The sequence below is a fragment of the Podarcis vaucheri genome (genome assembly GCF_965113315.1).
Source record: "Podarcis vaucheri genome assembly, chromosome: 9".
In the NCBI taxonomy this organism is placed as follows: domain Eukaryota; kingdom Metazoa; phylum Chordata; class Lepidosauria; order Squamata; family Lacertidae; genus Podarcis; species Podarcis vaucheri.
In genome coordinates, this window is record NC_138767.1 from 39,942,967 (window position 1) to 39,956,828 (window position 13,862).

General features: G+C 40.7%; 1 protein-coding gene across 4 annotated transcripts in view; it reads right to left on the reverse strand.

Moving 5' to 3' along the window:
* LRBA (LPS responsive beige-like anchor protein) overlaps positions 1 to 13,862 on the reverse strand; it is a 359,890-nt gene that overhangs the window by 68,357 nt on the left and 277,671 nt on the right. For all 4 annotated transcript variants that reach the window (XR_014223382.1, XM_082237533.1, XM_082237532.1 and 1 more), the window contains exon 47: positions 10,144 to 10,296. Coding sequence is in view for 3 of the 4 variants with exons in the window: in XM_082237533.1 (XP_082093659.1) it covers positions 10,144 to 10,296 (153 nt within the window). In the remaining variant the exon portion in view is untranslated. The remainder of the gene's footprint in view (positions 1 to 10,143; positions 10,297 to 13,862) is intronic.

Consider the following 13,862-nt stretch of genomic DNA (forward strand, 5'->3'; position numbering starts at 1 on the left):
ATGTAATGACTAAAAGGTCAGCACATGACAGTTGAGCACTTGTGACCCCAAATTAAGAGGTATTATGCTTTATCTACTAATCAGTGAGTCACAAATGTACAACTTGCCCCAAGAACTTAAGAATTCCTGAGATTTGTTCACACATCATTGCCTAAAATATAGACTACCTAATCAGATAAAGGAAAAATGAATTTACAAACCTCTCTCTCTCTCTCTCTCTCTCTCTCACACACACACACACACACACACACAAAAACACACACACGTAAATATTTTATGATTCCAGCATTCAAAGCCCCTTTACCCTTCTCTACATATTATCATCACCACCAGTATAATCTTTTAAGTGCCTGGAAGAAAACAAAGTGATGTACTACATAAAAACACAAAACTGAAAACAACAAAACCCTGCCTGGAGGCTTACAGACTAAATACACAGACCCATGAAAAAAGGGGGCAAAAAAGATAATGGAAGAAGAGACACTAAATTAAAACATCTCACTCAATTGGAAAAGGCATGTTAAAAATCAATATTTTACGAAGCATCTGCCTTCTTTTAAAGTGGGAAAGATTGGATGGCAGAAATCACAGAATTTTAGAGCTGTTCTAAAGATGGAGGTCATCTCACATCTAGCAGCAATGATTTCCAAAATAAGCTGCTACTGAAAAGCAGAGGGAAGGGCATGTGTGTGAAACAACAGATGAAATCTCAGTCCAGCTATGAAGAGTGCAGAAGTGGAGAAGGAATAAATAAAAATATAATTTAAAATTAATCGTTGATTTTTGTTATGTGCATGCTGCCCCAGATACCTTGAGGAGGAGAAATTTTGCTATAAACTTTGAAAATAACATCAATCTAAAAATGTGTATTATTGTATTAAACTCAAGAACTATGAGTTAGGTTGCTGGTTGTAGTATTCACAACATCATCATCATCATCATCATCATCATGTATGTAAATACAGTGGTACCTTGGGTTAAGTACTTAATTTGTTCCGGAGGTCCGTTCTTAACCTGAAACTGTTCTTAACCTGAAGCACCACTTTAGCTAATGGGGCCTGCCGCCGTGCTGCCAGAGCACGATTTCTGTTCTCATCCTGAAGCAAAGTTCTTAACCCGAGGTACTATTTCTGGGTTAGGGGAGTCTGTAACCTGAAGCGTATGTAACCCGAGGTACCACTGTAATATGTATTTTATGTGTATTCCCCAGAGTGGCTGGGGAAACCGAGGCAGATGGGTAGGGTATAAATAATATTTTTGTTATTATCTTTTATTTTAATACTTCAATAATTTGGGTGGTGTGTTTTTTTTGGCCGCTGGATAAAAGGGCAGAGGCTAGACAAACCGCTGTGCATGGAGAGATGTCCTTTTCCATCCTTGAGACCCCTGGTGAAACTCACAAAAGCTCCTGTATGTGGAACTTGGTGTGGAGATGGAAGCTGAATGCTGAATGGGACAAAGCTGTGGGCAGGCTGATTCATCCACCTTGAGTTTGTCCATAAAAAGCAAGCCTAGAGCGAAAGCCTCGGGTGATGCCAGCAGTTGTAGGAGAACCTTTGTGGTGTCCTGCACTTTCCTGTTTCTAGCTATCAGAGCCTGCCAGATAAATCGTAAAAAAATTTAGACAAATCCCTTTGTTTTTATGAACTATGTTTTCTCCTTTCATTTTTATTTAAGAAATAGTACACCTTTCTGAAAATATCTTCCAACAAAAGAATTGCACGAGCCGCTCAACTTGAGGCTGCATCAATATGCAATATGAAGAAGACTTACTCTAGGCAGTAAACTGAGAGGGGGTGGAATCACTCATTTGTACTTCTCTATTAATGCAGCCTATAAAGCAAGGAAGATGTATAAGGTAAGGGATGGCACTACTGTCCTCGAGGGAATTAAATTCAAGCAGCATTTCTTCGCTTGACTGGGGAAGTGTAAGATAATGAATGCTGCAGTTTCAAGAAAAAGTGAAAATAGCAGGCACGCTGGATGAGAGATTTTATTTATAAGAACGACCCTGGTGTATATACAGTATTTGTAAATAAATACAAAACTTTTTTATTTCTGAGTCTGGTGTAAGGTAGTAAGGTCTAAGGGAATCCGAGAAAAAATGTTATCATGGTGACTGTAGATTAGATAGAGATATAGATAGATAGATAGATAGATAGATAGATAGATAGAGACAGATACCAGTTTTGCAGGTTTCATTTCTTTGTCAAACTCTAGCAAGGCTAGGAAATGGAACACAGCATGGGGCCAAACCAATAGGAGCTCCAATTAAATTCTAAAGAACAGTGGATTGGATCCAGGAGAGTGCTCTCAGTTGGCAACAACTCCTCTGGACATGACCCAACACAAACAGGTTGAAATCATCAAATCATGTTGGAGGCGAGCCAAAACCTGTTTTCCCCAAGTACACACTTTTACCTTTTCCTATATAGCTGCTGCTCACGCCTGTCGAGTAAAGTACTTGGGGGACACTACTGCAGGGAGACAGACGTTACCACTCTACACTAGATGCTCTCTGCTCCAGCCTTTGACCAAGACAGGAGGAAAGTGCTTCTGCATGCAGAAATTAATTGTACCTGCTCACATCCCTTGTAAAATGACACTTTCTCTCCTACCCAACCCACATGCCATTACAATATATATTTTTGGTGCTAATGTGTATGCATGGAGCATTTAGAATCTCTGTCTCTTTGTTGCTGTGTAGTTAAGAGACCATATACTCCCAAGCCAGGAATGGCTAAGCATGTGGCTTCTATAACTCTTCGTATGGAAGAGATAAGAGTAAGTGATTGTAATGGTGCCATTTTGCTTAAGTATATGAACCTATAGGCACAGCATGATTTCCACACTTATCATTATTGGTTTACACACATTTTGATGTCTCAAGGTATCAAATCTACTTTAACATTAAACATGCTCACACCATCCTGTTACAAGAGAATATACTATCACTACTAACAACATTTATTTATACCCAAGTGCACTAGATGCCACATAATAGAAAAGGCACTCTGGCCTGAACAAAACAAAGAAGAAAAAATAAACTTCAGAGTGACAGTCAAATGCTTTAAGCACAAGACTTTCCATTTACATCTGCAGATCTGACCACTGGAATATCAGCATGAAAGAAAATGCATGGTTTTGAAAATAACTGTCAGTTCTCTAATTAATTAATTGCTTATGAAGGAGAAAGGCAAGGCACTTAAAAACAAGAACAGATCGCCTGGTTAGAAGCCCAGAATACTGTTACCATGGTAGCTGGCAGAAACAGTAATTGTTTAGTGTTTTCTAGATTAGGCAAAAGTCAAATAAATTGAAACAATGCAACATATCAACCACTTTACTAGTCAATCAGTCACAATACTGATTTTACTCCCATCATAATACATCTCCCAGCCCCTTCAATTCAGTCCAACATATATGGTTCCTTGAATAAATTGAGCAAATACGGGGACCCATCTCATCTATTTGTTCTGAGAACAATAGCTGCAGACTGTGCCTCAATCCAGTTCTGTCCCTAATAAGGAATTCAAATTCCTACTCTAGTGAGGTACTCCTTCCCCACCCTCCCTAGTCGATGGCAAATAATTTTCCTTGAGAGAAGATCTCCAGGCTGCCTGAAGTCTTTCACTTTACAATGATCACTCACTGAGAAAGGCTCTAGCCTGCCCTGGATCAGATACTGAGGAGGACAAGAAGAGGAGGAGTTTGGATTTGATATCCCGCCTTATCACTACCCGAAGGAGTCTCAAAGCGGCTCACATTCTCCTTTCCCTTCCTCCCCCACAACAAACACTCTGTGAGGTGAGTGGGGCGGAGAGACTTCAGAGAAGTGTGACTAGCCCAAGGTCACCCAGCAGCTGCATGTGGAGGAGCGGAGACGCGAACCCGGTTCCCCAGATTACGAGTCTAGCGCTCTTAACCACTACACCACACTGGGAGTATGCAGCCTGCCACCTTTCCTTTCAAGTGATCCTGTATCTCAGAAGTTCCATTTATGCAGGGGAGCAGTTTCCATACAGAGTTGGCCTCTAGGCTTCAAGAATGCCTGCATTTTTGCATACAAACTAAGTAACTGAATTCTGTGAAATGCTTTTAGTAGCTGAATTTTGAAATGGTGTCACTAAGAGAGATTAATGGAACCCTTCTTCAAGAATATACTCAAGACTGTCTACAGGTGGACAACCAAGGTATCTGCTTTGGGAACCCTTAATCATGAAGGTGACCTGAGATCTAGGTCTCAGGAAAAGTAATATCCAGGCCACGCAATCACTCGATGCTTGACACTGACCCAAGGCTAGCATCCAAACTGCTGAAGCAATATATCACAATTAACAGCTCCACTGCCTCATCAATTGCTCAAGGGCACTCTCCCTTAAACGGTCTGTACCTAAAGCTGGGGATATACCTGCAGGCCACCTAGGGCTGTCAAAGCTCTACCCCTTTAAATTTCTGCTTGTTCTTAGCATGGGGCAGGAACCTATATCAGCCATGCACATGCTTTGCACACAAAGGCATCTCCAGATAGGGCTGGAGAAGACCGCTTCATGAAACCCTGGACAACTGTTAACAGACAGTTGTGCTATAATTTCAATCACTCCTCGACACTGGCCATGCTGGCATGGGCTGATGAAGGTTGGAGTCCATCAACACCTGGAATGAACAACTTTGGTTATCTCTAGAGTCTTCTTCTTTGGTGATCACTCGTAGCTGACTAAGATTGTCTTCCATAAACACAGTTTTAACAATTGAGTCTGTAAGTGACTGTGGAGGCCAAATCTGGATCCACATATCCTTCCACAGTGGGGATGTTGGTTTCCGGACGGGAGATGATCACGGTGTGGATTTGCCAAGCATGCCTTTCTCTTAGCACCTTTCTCCTTTGTGTCCTGAGTTCGAGTTTCTTCAAAGGCTGTTCTCCAACTGAAGCACTCACAGGCCAGTGTTTCCCAGTTTCAAGTGTTTATACTACATTTTTAAAGATTTGCCTTGAGACAGTCTTTAGACCTCTTTTGTTGACCACCAGCATTACGCTTTCCATTTTTAAGTTCGGAATAGAGTAATTGCTTTGGAAGACGATCATCAGGCACCCAAACAACATGACCAGTCCAAAAGAGTTGATGTTGAAGAATCATTGCTTCAACACTGGTGATCTTTGCTTCTTCCAGTACACTGATATCTCTAGAGTAGACAATAATGAGCTATAAGGGTCAATGACAATATAAGAAAGCTTCCTACGGCTGGAGTATTCAGCCCAAGCGACGACCTCAGTTCCTATTTCGGTACTCAGTTGACCTTAAACCCTTGTTGAAACAGCAGTCATACCTTACAGCTCTCACAGATCATGCAGAATCAGACCTTCTCTTACTATCTGGATTCCAACTTCCTGAAATCAGATCTCTGTCCATGCTACCTTCTCAAGAGATTCATTAAGAGAGACTCTTGATGGCAGTACTTGCAGCCTATGTCAGAAGTATTGTAGAATAAAGTCTCATTTACGGTACATTGTGGGTAACAGTTTCTGTTATCTTTTGAAATGCTAAAACATCACGAAAAATCGCTGTAGGCTTGTAGGCAAATTCACGGTGCGGGTGAGCTGAATCTTATAGGCAGTGTCACTCCATAATAAGCACAACCAGTCTGCCCGTGAAGCAGTCTGAAGCAAGCTGCTTCGGGACAGCACCCTGAGAGGGGATGTCACCCTGAGGAGTGAAGAAGCCACCACCCAAAGTGGCAAGACAAGTGAGAGATTGGTGGGCAGGTGGGCTGCGGTTCTCATCATCTCACTCACCAGTAGCACTTGCTACTGCTGGGAGCTCACCACTGCCAAGCGCTTGCCACCTCCTGCTCCTCAACTCCAGAAGCTGCAGCAGCATGCTCATGGGTGGCAGCACACTCCTCTACTTTCCCCTACACCCCCATATTCCACCCCCTCATTCTCTTTGTGGCAGGCCAGGGGCAATTAGAGGAGCATGCCACTGCCATGAGTGGGACACTGCGCAGGTCAAGGAGCAGAAAATACCAAGCACCCAGCAGCACCTCGAGTGGCAAGTGCCAGGCACCAAGCATCAGTGAGGGACAGGAAGTGGGGGGCAGTGCCAGGGTTTTTGCCTCTAGCGGCAAAATGTTCCTGGCTGCCCCCGACAATAAGAAATTTGCATAGATTGCCCACCAAACTAGTATAATCCATGAATGAAGTACAGTGGTACCTTGGGTTATGTACTAAATTCGTTCCGGAGGTCCATACTTAACCTGAAACTATTCTTAACCTGAAGCACCACTTTAGCTAATGGGGACTCCTGCTGCCGCTGCGCCGCCAGAGCCCGATTTCTGTTCTTATCCTGAAGCAAAGTTCTTAACCTGAAGCACTATTTCTGGCTTAGTGGAGTGTGTAACCTGAAGCGTATGTACCACTGTATGGTCATTACAGCTTTAGGATACAACAGGTTAAGTCATGGAATGACTAAAGCAATAAATGGCAAAAAGCAAGGTGACATTTAAACAATTTGACAGTTAATCAAAACAAGCTTAGGGGAAAAAATACTGTTAAATTTGTTTACCTTTCTAAGGGTCGACAAAAGGAAGCAAAACATACTGATCAAGCTATACAAAATGTGAATGACTGCACTGAGGACCAAAAATCTAGTTTCTGCATCTGAAAATGTTATTTGGAACATTACATGAGCAAAAAGCCGCCAATCATTTGGCAGTACACCAAAAAGACCTGGCTATAGTTCTCCGTGCTATGAAAACATTCAGGCTAGATTGCTACAATGCACATAATGTAAGGTTTCCTTTGAAGACTTCAGAAACTTCAAGAAGTTCAGGATACCACAACAAAGCTAATGACTGGGAGTAATAGTAAGGTACCTATCATATCAGTTCACTAGCTACAAATTTGCTTGTGTTTCTAATTCAAAGTACGTAAACAGTTTGGGACTGGAAGAATATCTGATGCCATACAAGTATGCCCAGCCACAAAGCCCATCATGAGGAGCCCTATTAAGGAAGTTCATTTGCCCATTTATCTAGAACCCTCTTCAATGGCTTTTGAATACCAGCTGAATATATTGTTGTCCTCCCAGATTTTTAAAGGGGATGCTAACTTTATCCTTTGTTACAGTTTAAACTTGATTTTTTTTTTAAGTATTAACCTTTGGTTTCATAAGTCACTGTAGTTTATATCCTCACATTTCCCCCTACTTCTTTCTCCCAAGACAAAGGCAAAGATATATCTAAACTGTTTTAATGAAACCCCATCTTGTTATTTTTTAATACTAGGAGCTAGATTAAAGTAACTATGTCTGCCAATTAGCATTGTGAACCCCTGCTATTGACCTGATACTGTACAATCTGTTATTATGTACTGTCCTATATATCATCTGTTCCCCTTGCTGGTCTATTCCAATAAAAGACGGACAGCTGCAACACTATATCCCTGTTCAACCTGAGGACCATCTGACTTTAATTGTAGTACACAGCTTGATGTGGGTCTGGTTATGAGAAGCCAAAGTATCACAGTGTAATAATCTGGAAAAGCAGAAGCCTGCCAGGCACAGGGCTGAAACAGAGGCTTGGGCTGTCTGGTTGGCTGATGGGATGTAGGAAATATGATTAATGAGCAAGGTATAATGATATCAGGAACCCGATTAGCACCACAAAAAGGTCACAGATCAAAGCAGTATGCATTTCATGAGGTCTAATCACTGTAGAAAAATCTGTAAAACAAACTGAAAGGGGGGGGGGGAATCTGCATGCAATAGCTTACAAAATGGGCACTTAAAACTACTATCGTTATTTATTGTGATCTAGGAAGTTGCAAGGATGTAATAAATAGACAACTCTGCTTTTTTATAACGTTTAAAATGTTCTCGTGTTATTACAAAGAATTCTTTGTCAAAGTATTAGATTTTTTTTAAAATATAATTTTCCTCACTACTCACATTTATATAATCTTACAAAAATACTAATTAGACAGCTGACATACAGTCACTGGAGCTATGTAATTACAGAAGCACAACGTATTTTGCATAACCCCAGAATAGAACATTAATCATGCAATTACTCAAATAAATTACTTATACATTCCATTTCATTTGGACTCAACAAATGCAAGGCCTTGCACAAAGAGTAAGAGTCACATGTAAAACATCAGGTATGTGGACTTCCCTTTTCCCCATCACACAGAATATATATTTTATGCAGGGCAAGAGGAAATCTATGATGAACTCCAAAACCAAACTTCATCTCTCTCTTAATTAAGCAAGGAAGATTAGAATGTTTGCTATATCTGAAAAAAAATACCAGGGGTGGGGAAAGAAATGGGCTGGGGAGTATAATGGTGTTTTTGATGCAAGCACTACCTTTTCGTACCATAGAAATAATTTTCACCTCATTTATTTGTTACATTATAGGCCACCTTTTCTCCTAGGAGCTCAAGGTAGCATACTCCCCACTCCAATTTTATCATCATAATCACCCTGTAAGGAAGGTTAGCCTGAGAAGCAGAGACTGGCCCAAGGTCACCCAGTGAGTTTCACGGCTGAGTAAGGAACTGAACCCTGGCCTCCTAGGTACTAGTCCTTCATTCTAACCACTACACCACACTGACTGATTTCTTTTCTAAGTTAAATACTACCCCCCCCATCATGGAGTTCAAAGTACAGTGGTGCCTTGCAAGACGAAAAGAATCCGTTCTGTGATTCTCTTCGTCTAGCGGTTTTTTCGTCTTGTGAAGCAAGCCCATTGACGGATTAGCGGATTAGCGCTATTAGCGCCTTTTAGCGGCTTATCGGATCAGCTGATAAGCGGCTTAGCAGCGTAGAAAAAAGGGGGAGGGGGAAAAAACCCGCAGGAACTCGCAAGACCATTTCGTCTTGCGAAGCAAGCCCATAGGAGATTTGTTTTGCGAAGCACCTCCAAAACGGAAAACTCTTTCATCTAGCGAGTTTTCTGTCTTGCGAGGCATTCGTCTTGCGGGGCACCACTGTAATTGTACATGAGGTTCCTGGATAGCATCCCATGCAGGCACTGAACAAACTAAGACATACTTAGGCTCATATGCTTTCATTCCATGGTCTATTTAACATTATATGCATTTTTGTATCACAGAGAGATATGATTCTCATCCTATAATTACAGAAATGGGCCTTGTCTTAAGAAATGTTAGGTGGCATAAAATACAATAAATACAAGAAAATATTTACAATCTCCTACCCCATTTTTTTCATACTATGTCACGTAATGGAAAATAAAGTCTATCAGGCTAGAATAAAATAATATATTTTTGCAATACATTGCAAGGTATGGAATGGAATGGATGAACCCAGATTTGAGCAGCTGCTCATGCAAGTATGATAGAAATAACTGAAGATGTATTTAGGAGGAAAACATCGGCGATTATGACCAAACTAACAAACAGAAATGGGGCTGCAAGTGAAGATGATTGGCCTGTTACCTCGAGCTAACCCATATGGTAAAGCTATCATGGAAAGCAGGTGTGTGCTTTCAGTGGCTCATTACAGATAACAAAACTCAAGTGAGATATAGCTAAAGATGCAAATAATTACAAGTTAGCACAAAAACATTAAAGTGAAGTGGTAGGTGGAAAGCAGGTGGTTTGAAATTCAACTTTTAAACTTGTTACAGTTAACATACATAAGGGTAATGGTGACCTCTGAACCAGAACTAATCAAATGCCTAATGTGAAGACACGAACATTTTGTCTATCTTTCACTATAATAACAGTGTCATCAGTAATGCCAGAAATATATATGTGAGAATATAATAAAGGTATCCCCAAAAAACTTACATTACATTAAAACAATGAGAAAAGCATGAGGGTCTACTGTTTAGGTTTTTAAAAAATCTCACTAGGCATTCCCAAGCCTATGAGTACACCTAAAATAGCTCTTTGGATCCATCCTAGGCTTTATAAATTTTAGCTTTACACAGAACAAAGGGACTAATCTCATTCTCTAAGGAAAGACATTTCAAGCACCAGCTCTTAATACAAAGAGAAGATAATGGTAAAGGTACCCCTGACCGTTAGGTCCAGTCGCGGACGACTCTGGGGTTGCGGTGCTCATCTTGCTCTATAGGCCAAGGGAGCCAGCATTTGTCCACAGACGTTTATCTTACCAATCTATTTATGCGAACAAATTCTTCTGGCGTTTTGGCCCATGGTGGAAGTTCAACATCAGACACTACTGTTCCATCATCCATCACTCCAAGATTGTAATTATTGTAGTTGACAAACATCTCAGGGAGATAATAAAATTCAGGAACCAGCTCCTATGTAAAAATGAAAACCAACATGTTAAAACGAAGGGAAAACTTTGCGTGCGCACGCACGCACACACACAATCACTTCCCGCCTTCTCACAGAACCTCCAGTGAATGAAAAACTATTTCATCAACAGAGGGATAAAATTAGATACATTTTATTGGGGCTGGCAACATGACCTCTCCAGAAAGTCTTATCTGCCACCATCCTTATAGTCTCTGCAGGGCCAGGTTTTATTCCTTTTTGTACCTTTTCATGCACCATGCCTTTCAAACAACTTTTACTTTTAATCTGGACATTTCAACCCTATAATTCATATTTTGTTTTTGTTTTTTGCCAGAAAGAACAAGTGCTTTTATTGTTTTGTATTGGTGATTGATTGATTGCCAAGAGAAGATGCCCATACAAGTATAGTTAATAAAGAAAAACTAAAACTAATAAGCAAGTCCCACAATGGCATTTCACACCCTGAAACTTGCTTAGTAAAACCAGCCAACCGCAGTAAGTAACTTCCGGACTGCAAGTATCACAATCTATGAGAGCAATCTCTTTGCTAACAGCAATAGCAACAATACCCATTAAACAATGACTAATTTAAAAATTGAATGGACTCCTCTTTTAGGAGCAGAATAAAATTTATGGGTTCAATCCACTTACTTTAAATATGGATTTCAATTCAACTTATAAAGTTGGTCTGTTTGTTGTCAATTGGTATGAATTGCTGATTACAAAGAGTCTGTTCAGCAATAGACAAACCCAAGCAGCTCTCTAATGCAACAGGGCTTTTGTTATTTTCTGAACACCAGCATCCCTGCCCCAGAGCCACATGGCAAAAACTGAGTTTTAAGAAGCAGCCATACAAATAGGCAATTGGCTGCTTTTTCTGAATACATGTATACACTGTCTTATGTTCATGTTGGAAAATGCGGGGCACACATGTGTTGACTGATTACTATTGCTTTTCTACTTTGTGTGTTTCTAAGCAAAAAAAATTTTTTTTAATTATATATATATGCTATAACGGAACATTATATAAATGTCTCAACTAATGAAGGCACAGTTAAAGCAAGCTTACATTTTTGCAGGAAATCTATCAATTTCTTGTAAGGGGCACTTCATGAATGGAAAGGCTTAATATTTGTAATTGCTCCAGGAAATTAGTAACTGGTGTAAAATTGGTCTTCCTTCTAACAAGTGAAAAGTGCATGCTATTTAATAAGCAGAAAAACACATTATGTGGAGTAGCTCCACTAGCTAACTATGTAAGAGGCCCAGTAGATCAGATTCTAAATCCACTCTTGACATGGGTCAATGGATCAGTGGTCTTCCAGATACCACCCTCAGGGTCAGCTATGGCCAGAGCAGTTTTCCAAATAGCTGAGTGCAATGGCAGGTCATCAGATTATGGACAGGGTCAGCCCAGAGTTCCCGGAGAACAGACAAGAAGAATCAAGCAAGAATTAAGCTATTATCACCTCAGTCCTTGTGAGAAAAACTTCAGATATGCATCCTATATATTTGTATACAGTCATGCTAATTAACCTATAACAAGGTCAAAATGAGTCTGTGACACAAAAGAAAAACATGCTAGCAAATTATTTGGAGGCACTTTGTTGACTAAACTGCATCCATTAAATTAAATGTAGTGGTTTTTAAAATCACTTTAAAGAACAACCACACCACATACGTCTCCCTGATCACCTACATGAATTGTAATTAATCACATTTAAATCAGTTCCAAGAGGGAAAAGTGAGCTATTATCATTATTAATTATTTAACATACATCTTGCCCTTTCTCCCATATGAGCCCAGAACCACAGACAAGTGGTAAAACAATTAAAACTTCTGAAAACTATTCCAATATAAAAACAGGCTGGAAAGAATCTCTACTGGGGGGAAAACTTCTTGAAAGAGGAAGGTTTTCAACTGTTTTCTGAAAAGACAACAGAAATGGTGTCTTATCTAATATTTAACTGGAGAGTATGCCAACGGGCAGATGCCACCGTACGAGAGATCAAATTCCTAAATTCTGCAGTATGGACTTTTGATAAGATGGTATTTGAGGAGGCGATGTCCAGTGCAGTGGCTAACTGGGTATGTAAGGGATGAGTCGGTTTTTAGGTATCCTGGCCCTAAAGCTGTACAGGAGTTAAATACCAAAACAAGCACCTTTAATTTTTCTGATATACAGTAGTACCTCAGGTTAAGTAATTAATTTGTTCCAGAGGTCCGTTCTTAACTTGAAACTGTTCTTAACCTGAAGCACCACTTTAGCTAATGGGGCCTCCCGCTGCCGCCGCGCCGCCACTGCGCAATTTCTGTTCTCATCCTGAAGCAAAGTTCTTAACCTGAGGTACTATTTCTGAGTTAGCGGAGTCTGTAACCTGAAGTGTATGTAACCTGAAGCGTATGTAACCCGAGGTACCACTGTAGTGGCTAATTGGCAGCCAGTGCAATTTTTTTAGCAACAGCAGCATAACATGGTAGCAATATCCTGCCTCAGTGAGCAGTCAAGCTGCTAACATTGTGCACTATTTGCAGCTTCCAGACCAACTTCAAGGGTAGTCACGCATAGAGCTTATTGCAGTAATTCAGAGGAAGTTGTGAAACTTTTCTGCTGTTAATAAAACTCCAAAGCCATAAAGCCAACTTGTAATGGAATCGTGTTAAGAGTCCTGATTCCTCATCCCACCTTTTGAATCCCAAATGCCCCTTCAAGGAACAGCTACTCCTTTTGCAAAGATGTCATTATGCTGCTACTGCTCCACGCCTTCAAAACGAAGTCAAAGAATTGCACAAAGTACCGTGCAACAATAATTAAGAAAAGCAGTCTTTAATTTTGTTTTAATGAAGTTCAAAACTTTAATATATCTCTGAAATGACCCTTTAAAATGTGGTGGTTTTTTTACTATTTTGAGTCCAGAAGTTTCCAAATTTTAACCCTTTTAGTTTTAAATGCATGAGGGTGTAAAGATAAATGAAAGGCATGGAATGGAATGGACACAAGGACCATAAGCAGAACATAAGCAGTATTCATCAGGTGTAGGTGTGTGTATTTGAAAGCACCTACACAACTGACGGGTGGCGCTGTGGGTAAAGCTCAGTGCCTAGGACTTGCCGATCGTATGGTCGGCGATTCGAATCCCCGCGGCGGGGTGAGCTCCCGTCGTTCGGTCCCAGCTCCTGCCCAACTAGCGGTTCGAAAGCACCCTTAAGTGCAAGTAGATAAATAGGGACTGCTTTATAGCGTGAAGGTAACGTGGCTCACCAGTGCAGCTTCGTCACGCTGGCCACGTGACCCGGAAGTGTCTTCGGATGGCGCCGGCTCACGGCCTCTAGAGCGAGATGAGCACGCAACCCTAGAGTCGGACACGACTGGCCCGTACAGGCAGGGTTACCTTTACCTTTACCTTACACAACTGACAATGACAATCATATTTTAAGTCTGTCTTTATGTGCAGGAGAACAACTCTGGACCATGGACATAGGCTTTAGTGACAAAGCTTCCAGCAAACTGAGGGTCCTACCATATTAATACATTTGTGGGCAATTAGTACTCTAAATCTAAAAATT